Below are 9,937 nucleotides of genomic sequence, written 5' to 3'. Positions count from 1 at the left end.
TCAATCATATAATTGATTTATGGAATATAAAATTTTAAACTACCATCAAATACTTATAGACCCTTGTATAAGAAATATTGATTTGTTTGAGGTTAGTATTGCAAAATACGGAGTGTTTGTATATTATTGAGAGTGGAACTGAAAATACATTGTCCATAGGAATATTTTGCAAGTCACCCGTGTAGTGTTTTTCATTTTTTTTTATTATTTAAACAGGGCCATGAATTTATATTCATTTTGCATATTTTCTTCAATATGTAGTTAACTCAATCATATAATTGAAGAAGCGACTTATAAATTTACAGTGATATGAAACACAAAATCAATTATACAATTATGAATAAGAACAACAATTTTGGTTTAAAAAATTAAATTAAAAATTACTCATAATCTATACATAGACTTGTTGTAACTATATTACTGGACTAATACCGTGTTTTTAAGAACACATCACAGTAACTCAAAGTAACTTATCCGTAATAAAAGGTGAATAGAACTTCCATCCACTTTTGCAAAACTCTAGTTGCAAACTCATGCGACTCATAAAATTCCCCACTTGATGATTTGGTAAGTCCTCTTCAATTCAACAACTTTGTGTGCCTGCTGAGTAATAAAAACACAACAAAGTAATTCAAAGTTAATTATCTATAATAAAAGTTGAATAAAACATTTGTAAAATCCAATTTCAATTATAAACATCAAACAAATGAGTAAACATAAAAATGGTAATTTAGCATCCATGAGAGACTCATATCACCTTTTTCTTTAACCTCGGCACTTGATTATGAGTAAAGCAATGTTACAGGAAAAAACTTAACTATCATCAATGTGTTATGTAAAAAAAAAAAAAAAAAAACAGTGAATAACATATTGTTATTGGGTGCACCTTGTTATAGTATTTGTTGTTTAAATAATTGAAATAAGTAGAGAAGTACGGTTTTGGTAACCGTCCTGTGTTTTTGGGTAGATTGAGAAATTATCCTAAATAATAGGTACAAAAAGTAAAACCATAGAGGAACGTTGAAAATACTTTGTATCAGCATAAAGGCAAAGTAGAAAATAAAAAACCAAAATAAATCTCGTTGAAGAGTTCACCAAATCAATGCATTAGTAAGAAAACAAAATTGTAAAGCAATGCTTTGAATCTAGTGAATAAGCATAATTATATTAGAAAAATTAAGTGAACAGAGAGCACAAACGGAGCCTTCATTGTTGAATTAAGATAGACTCTTACATGCATATTTTGCAAGCTTCTTAGGAACGGTTTTGGCAGATAACATATTTCGTAAGCTACTTTCTAGCCTTACAACCGCCCTTGGATGAAAGACAATGAAGATCATTCATGTCCTAGTATTTTTGTAGTTCATGAAAGTTTCTATTTGCATTTACTCATAAGTGTCTATCCATGCATTTCTTGAACAATTATATATAAACATTGTAAACGAACAACTCCAAAACTTGAGGGTTAAACATACAATTATGGACTTTCAAAATGGTTAAGAAAAATTTATGCTAAAAATTTATGAAAAAAAGAAATTTTTAACTAAACTTTATTTTTCAGAGGCAAAACAGTATGCTTATTACCTTTTCTTGTAGCTCACTGCATTACATCAATAGAAATATGTAATGATTTGAAATATGCTTTAGTAACTTATGATATTAATTTTGCACTCTAATATCTTCAAAGCACTCTCAAGAATCAAGATACATATATCAAGAATGAGGAAATGAAAAACATACTACAACTCTCAAACTTTTGTTTTTGTTTTTGATAAATCAAAACTGATTTATCAACTCCAAACAACATATATGAAAAACATAAGCTATGAAAAATCTGCTCATTAAGTCAATAGAGGATAAGAACATATATGGAGCTGTGAAATAGGAAATCACTTTACCTCAACAAAAGGATAAATCAAAGGAAAGAGTCAGAAGATGATTGAAACATACAACCTGCAATACACCAGACACTTAGTAAGAAGAAAATCAATATAAAATAAATATGTCCAGTTCAAAAGAGATTATTATTTTTATTGTTGGACATGGTACAAACAATTCATAACCCATAATCAATAAATTAAAATTTAATTTCATGACACTTGTAAAATAAATTAGAGAACAATCTACCTCATATTATCATTGACTTCATCTCTTGATTCTCAGAGCCTTCTTCTTCAACCTTTCTCCTTTAAGAAACCCAAAAACACAAACACAGAGTTCAATCAATCAGATACTCAAAACAAAGAAAAGTAAAATTTCAACCATAAACACTACTCTACTATCTATGGACACAGATTACCTTCAAATAAAAGGATTGTTGTTGAACAACAGTGATTCAAAATCGTGTCTCCCTGAGCTACAGGAGAAGAAAAAATTGAAATCAGGGTTTAGAATATGAACACGCTTCAGATATTAAAAAAAAAAGATTTATAATTATTACCTCCATCGTTGTTCATGTGTTTGGTCGTAAGTAAAATCGGCCTGGTAGCGATTTGCGATTGGAATAGAGGAAGAGGAGAGCGGAAAAGAGGATGAGGAGAGAATGAATGAATTCATAGAGAGAGAGTGAGAGATTTGAGGGGAGGATTCAAAATTTGAATTTGAATTGAGTGAAACTTGTCAGAGGGTTGTGCAGATTTGGTGTTTATGGAGTTTGTCTCAACTCTCATAGCTTGCAAAGCTGTTTATCTTGAGCGTGATAGCAGGGAAGATTGTTGAAAAGCATCCCTTTTATGCTTATTGCATTAAATGTTTCTGAAAAAAGCTGGAACAGCGATGGGTTAGAGGGTTGGACTGAGCATAAGTTGGGCCTCATTTCAAATTGGATTTTGTTTGTTTCTGAAAAATAGGTCTGAAAATGATGTTTCTTGGAGGGAAATTAAGCAATTTAAATTTTGTTGGTTAAAAGTGAATTTTGATAATTTAAAAATGGGTGAAAATGATGTTTTTGATCCAACTTACTAAAAATGACGATAAAATGAGATTATAAAATATGATGATTTATTGTAGGTGGCTTAGAATTTTGACACATTGGATTGAAGCAAATTTTTTTTCTATTTATGTTTTCACATTTGTATATTATTAAGATAACATGTTCTCATATTAAAAAATAATTAAAACTAGATAGTTTTTTAGAATCATGATATGTTGATAGAACGATTTGATGACAATGTAGAATAAACACTAGTGACACCCTATCCATTGATACATCATCGACACCCTCTATTTTGCACCACTGGTTTTATGGCAAATTCTTATTTACCCATCTACAAAAGAAGGGTAGAATTATTTATACGAGTTAACACAAATTAAAATTATTTATTTATCTTTCGTTATTTATATCAACTCAGTATCGAAAAGCTCTTATGTTATCGAAAAGATAATATAGTTGTCACCTAAATTTATTGAAAATTCTTATGTTATTGAAAAGCTCATGAATATCAAATCAACCTTACACATTTAAGTTTAAAACGGTCATCGAAAACCTTCAAGAATCCAATAAAAAATAGAAAAGTGAAAATAATCAACAAAGTTTAAATGAACAATATTGTCAAGAAAATTTTGAGAAAGAATGTAGCAGAATTATTTATTACTCATCTGATATCATATTACTATTATTCTTGATAGAAGTAATTAGTAAGAGAAAAGTAAAATGAAAGTCAAAGAGATAAGGACATAATTTTTATTATATAAAGAAGTACAATTTATCTTATATAATCAAAATGAAATCGACTATAATTAGTCTAACTAACAAGTAACAACTATAACTTAGAATGCGTTGATTTGAGATTTTGGAATGTATTCCTTTTAAAATTTCAGGTTCGATTCATTCTTATGTCAATTCCAGCAACTAGTTTGTCTTCTTAAAAAAAAGTCTAACCAGCTAACTAATTACCCATAACTGAAAACTCCATAGCTAATAGTAGAAGATGGACAAGTGAAGAAGCTAGCGAAGTCCCTTTACTCATACTGGACATGGATTCAACAAGATAGATATTATGTCATTCTTTGTTGATCCTTGGGAGTTAGTGTAGCAATCTCCATCTTTATAAAGCACATCAATGACACGTGACAAATTGAGAACTCGTATAAGTAGAGGCTTTGGCACTTCAGTTGGATCAAGAAGTTCCTCATTTGTATCCTTCCAAGCATTTGTGACTTGTCTTGAAAGTTCATTAACTGCATCTTCTCTAGACACACCATGTTCATTCATGTAGCACTCAATAGCAGAGGCACCATGCCCTCTCTCTTGCTCAAACTAATTAATATAAAAAAATATCAAACATATTTAGAATATAAATTTAAAATAAAGGAATTGATTAATTAATTTTTGTGCTTGATTACCTCATTGGAAACAATATCATCCATGAGTCTAGCAATTTTAGATGAAGCATTGACAATTTTGGGGTTATTGGTTAACCATTGGAAAACATCTTCTGTAGCAATGCATCCCATTCCAATGAAGGATGTTGCTGTGATTAGATAGTAACCAGAATTTACTATTCCAAGAGCCATGTATTCATCCACTGTTGGTATATAATTTCTACTGAACCATTTAGCCTCAGTAAAGTATGCCTGGACCAATCTTTTCATCTATTGTGCACATGAACCAAAACAATTTACAAGAATATGAGTTAGACATATACTTATAGAGAACAAGCACTAGAAACACATTTTCTCATTTTAATCTTGCAAAAAGTTCTAATGGCGTAGCTTGTTGCCTGCTTGCCTTCTATTAATGTGTCCCCGTGAGCTTAACTCAGTTGGTAAGAACAATGCATAAAATATACAGAGGTCTGGGGTTCGAACCTCGGACATCACAAAAAAAAAGTGTAATTAATCAGATTGTTCATCTTGGAAGAAAAAATATTTTCTCACTTTAATCTTGTACAAATAAAGAAAAAGAAAAAAAGGAAAAATGAAGAGTAAGAATTTTTACTTCATTTTTGGCATAGAATACACAAAATGCTCTGCCTTCCTTGACCATCTCTTGCTCCATTTCTTCATAAACATCCAAAACGGCTTTATAACAAAATTTCATGTATTGTGGTAGAAAATCCATGCAACTTATATCCCACCTAGAATTTCAATTCAAATTAAGAGGTTAATTTTCCTTCAAAATTTATAGCTCAATATTAAGATGTGAAAGATCGGTAGATATTCAAACCTTTCAATTGCTTGAGTGAAAAGTTGTAGCTCTTCTATTGTACCATAAACATCATATATGTCATCAATTACTGAGGCCAAGGATATCACCTTGGTCATTATTCTTCTACCAAAAGAGTATTGAGGCTCAAAATACACTCCCAATATCCAAAAGTAAGCTTCAACTATTCTATTGCGAGCAAAAGGTAGTTTTGTTGCAAAATCTAAATCTTTCCACCACCTTATTCATTAAAGAAAACAAACTTAGTTTGGTAGTCATATTTAATGTATGAAACGTCTCGAATAGGATTAACTTTAAAAGAATAAAAAAAAACTTACTTTGAAATATCGCCAACTTCTTTCTGATGTTGTTTTTGAAGCAAATTGAAATCTAATTTGGCAAGTAATAGCAAAGTTGCATCATGAGATGGATCTTCCTCATAAGTGGAAATGTAATGCCTTGCCACAAGCCTAGGCAAGTTCTTGAAGAGTGGCCGCTTTAAGCTATGATTGATTTTTGTAGCAACAGAAGGACTCAATTGAGTGGTCATCATTTCAAGGTGTAAGGAAGTGAAAGAAAGTGCATCATCTAATATCTCCTCTCCATGAATCCTCATATGTGTGGCTTCATACAAACTTAGCATCCCCTCAACATCACCAACAAGTGTTTCTTTGAAGTTTCCTTGCTCATTCTTGAACTTCTTAAAAACATCTGAGAGCCACATGATAATATATGGTTAAGTTTTATGTTCTTTAAACCATTTTATCATTTTAATTTTGTTAAGTTCACGTGACTTGAAACCTCTTATTAAACCGATGGAGATCAATATATGCTATGAAGTATGGATACAGACATGGACACCGAACACGACACGAATACTGACACGCTCACACCACTAATAATTTGAAAAAAAAATCACATAATTCAATGTAATCATATGTTTCGAAGTCGTGTCGGTGTCAAACACGGCACGTGTTCCACACCAGAACACGCCTAAAAAGAGTAGTGTTCGTGCTTCATAGAATACATTTACTTAAAATAAGACTAAAATCTAATATAAGTAGACAAGGTGGGGTTTACCAGGCAAAATGTGATATCCTTGTTGCCTTAGTAACCTAAAGACAAGTGCAATTGAATGAAGGTCTTCGTTAAGAGTTATTGTTCCATTTTCAACATGATTATTGTCAATATGTCGCAATAATTCTCCAATCTCTTGCTCAAAATGATGGTATAATCCCAAACGTTGGATTGAATCAATCAAATTAGCTTCCCTCGAAGGGTTTGTGACATTTACGTTAGGGACTAGCATCTGCCTCACCTTTTCTTTTAGCATTATAATCTGCTTCATTATTTCATCAAATTCCTGCACATTAAAGTAAGAGTAAAATTTTGTGACAATCGGGAAAATGAAAATATATAATAAAAGATCATTTGACACATAATATTTCATAACGCAAAGTTATTAGCTTAATGAATAAAGTTATATTACCATAGGTTCCAAAACATATTGAATAAAAAGGTCCCCCCAAATGTTGGGGTGATAATTTGCAGAACGTCTAGAGAAATCGGAGTTAGCATTAGGGGTTGGAGCAACTAGTGATGATGTTACTGAAACCGACATGATTTTATTTGTGGGGTAATTACTACCTTAATTTGTTTCCAACTATTTTGGATTATTGGATAGTAAGATAAATGACTCAAACAAATAGTAGTACTTCAATTTTAAGGTTGCAAGTTGTGAATAACTTAACGTGTGTGTCTGTATTTATAGGAATCTCTAGGGTCGGTTCTCCTTCCAAACGTGTTCCTCTAATATCACCACATGTTATATATGTAACCAGAATCACAAAATGATTGGGCCATAGGTCACCTTAATTATTACAAATGCCAACAACTATTTTGGAGTTTTTCGTGCATACAAAAAATGTTTTATTCTATTTTTATTTTTGTATACTCATGTACTCGTTAAACCTGTGAGAGAGAAAGAAATAGATTTCGTGCATACAAAAAATGTTTTTTTTTTTTTTTTTTTTGTCAGATAGTCAAATGGCTAGAATTCATCTTATAAGGTGAATAAGTGGGGTGTCCGGGGTTCGAATCTCGGCCCCTGCATATAATAATACATTGTTCTACCAACTGAGCTATACTCACGGGACATTTTATTTTATTTTTATATACTCATGTACTCAATAAAAAGTGAGAGAGAAAGAAATAAATAGAATAATATGATAAATATGATAGGTTGATTACATAATAGGAAGGAAAAGAGAAAATGAAATGTTGAATGGATTTTGTGAATTTGAGGTGTTCAAATATAATTGTTGTACGTTCCACAAATATTAATTTGAAAGAATATAAAATGTTGAATGGAGTATATCATTATTGTGATAGGAAGAATATTAATTTGGAAAATAATTATCTTTGGACATTATACACCTCATAAAATCGAGGGAGAAATATCATCTTTGGACATTGGTTTGTCACATCTATTTTCACATCTACTTTGTCGTATTTCTAACTCGTTTTGCTATTTCCCTTTTATTGAAATAAGTGATTTTCACATCTATTTCGTTTTTTTATTTTGTGATTTCGTCGTCTTCTTGCGACGTTGGTTTGTTCGTCGTCTTTGTGCGACATTGTTTATCTTTCTTGTTTCTCTCAGGTATATTTGATTGGTTCAGATTGTCAGATCAACTTCGATCCAGTGCAGATCCAATCAATGACTTTGACGTCATCCACGTTGCAGACCCAGAGACATGGTTATTTCGGAGATTTAAATATAGTTATATGTGTAGGCATTTGTACCTTGCCGCTTTATGCTATTAACATGGATGTTGTGAACCTGTTCACATATTCATCCTTTTTATTTTGGCTAAAGTGCACTTTTTCCCCTCTAACTTTTAAAAACTTGCAATTTTGACCCCCTAAGTACAAAAACTACAATTTTGACCCCTTAAGATTTAGCCCATTTGCAACTTTGATCCTTTTTGTCAATTTTGACCGGTCAATGCCTATGTGGCATGCCACGTGTGTAATTAATGAATTAAAAAAATAAAAAAACCATATAATCATTTTTTAAATCAAATTAATGAAAAATGAAATTAAAAAAAATAAAAAAATCAGGATAACAATTAAAAATAAAATTAAAATCCCTCAATCTTTTATTTCTTCTTCTTCATCATCTCTTCCTCTCAAAACACCCACTGTCACTCTCCTCCGACCACCACCGCCGGTGACACCTCCTCCTTCTTATTCAACAATGCCTCTATCGCAGCCGTCATCCTCCTCCTTTTTGTGGTGTTTCTTTTTTCTACCCAATTTGGTTTCTTCTGTTGGTTTTTTATTGTACCTGCTTTTAAACTTTTGTTTGTTTTTGTATCTTTTGTAAGAAAAATTGAAATTTCCATAACTCTTATTATCTTAAATACAAAAGATGAAAAAAATGAGAGAAGAGAACAATGAAACATGTAGCACCGCTAGCTGTGTAAGAATAGTAATGTCGGGAATTGTTGGTGAAAAAGTTTGTGTGTGGAATTGGAAATATAACAGTAGATTTGGATGTGTTCCAGCCTCCATCATCACGGTCGCTTACCTCCACTACATCAGCCACCATCTCCAACTTGAGAATCTTCTTCACTCATGTTTCAAGGTCTTTTTTCATTTATTAATTCATGAGCTTAATTTCACTACAACTTACAGAACGTTTGATCAGTTATATAGTATATATCTTCATGAAAATGGACTAGAACAAAAAGAACAAGAAAGTGAAGAGTTTGTAGATGATATGTGTTGGTGATGAGGATGAATGGTGATAATGAATATTAGAAGATGATGGATGGTGGTACTGGTGATGATGAATCTGGGGGAAGATGATATGTGCCTTTCCTTCTTCATCTGCTTGTATTTTTAATTTTTTTTTTCCTGAATTTTTTAATTTTTTAATTTTATTTTTAATTTATTTAATTTAAAAAATGATTATATGTTTTTTTTTTAATTTATTAATTACACACGTGGCATGCCACGTAGGCATTGACCGGTCAAAATTGGCAAAAAGGATCAAAGTTGCAAAGGGGCTAAATCTTAGGGGACCAAAATTGTAGTTTTTGTACTTAGGGGGTCAAAATTGCAAGTTTTTAAAAGTTAGGGGGGAAAAAGTGCACTTCAGCCTTTTATTTTTAGCGAATTTGCATTATATCGATTTTGTTAAAAAAAATCATCTTTGGACATCATACGTTCTTAAAAAAAAATGTATAATAAAAAAAATCATTATTGTGATAGGAATAATATTAATTTGAAAAAAAATTATCTTTGGACATTATAGACCTCATAAAATCGAAAGAGAATTATCATCTTTGGACATTATACGTTCTTAAAAAAATATCATTATTGTGATAGGAATAATATTAATTTGAAAAAAAATATATCTTTGGACATTATACACCTCATAAAATTGAGAGAGAAATCAATAATGAAAGTGATGTACTGGCTAGATTATATGATTGTGATGTCACAAAAGAGAAATATAGGTAAACATATTTTTTTTTTAGAAAAATATATTCACACATTCTAATCTAATGCATTGTACACATGCTCTCTCACTCATCAACATCTCATCTTACAATTTTTGTGAACAATATTAGTTGTCAAAGCTTCACAACTACCTTGATTTATATATGTCAATGTTTTCGTCAATTTATTGATATTACATTTCATTTAATTTTATTATAGTATTTGATATTTCATAAAGTTTTGTCAAGTTAAACATGTTTGAGGTTGCACTAATTGAAGGTC

General features: G+C 31.0%; 1 protein-coding gene across 1 annotated transcript; it reads right to left on the bottom strand.

Moving 5' to 3' along the window:
• Positions 1-3,668: 3,668 nt before the first annotated feature.
• On the bottom strand, positions 3,669-6,867 carry LOC25492939 ((-)-germacrene D synthase). Its single transcript, XM_013601275.2, has 7 exons — positions 6,636-6,867; positions 6,227-6,509; positions 5,485-5,857; positions 5,168-5,386; positions 4,940-5,078; positions 4,345-4,593; positions 3,669-4,258 (listed from the first exon to the last, which is right to left on the bottom strand). Exons 1-7 carry the CDS (start codon positions 6,765-6,767, stop codon positions 3,965-3,967), a joined length of 1,689 nt encoding a protein of 562 aa, XP_013456729.1. The 5' UTR covers positions 6,768-6,867; the 3' UTR covers positions 3,669-3,964.
• Positions 6,868-9,937: the final 3,070 nt, after the last annotated feature.

This window comes from Medicago truncatula, chromosome 4 (assembly GCF_003473485.1).
Source record: "Medicago truncatula cultivar Jemalong A17 chromosome 4, MtrunA17r5.0-ANR, whole genome shotgun sequence".
In the NCBI taxonomy this organism is placed as follows: domain Eukaryota; kingdom Viridiplantae; phylum Streptophyta; class Magnoliopsida; order Fabales; family Fabaceae; genus Medicago; species Medicago truncatula.
Note: the sequence above shows the minus strand (reverse complement) of the source record. Positions and strands in the feature narration are given on the sequence as shown.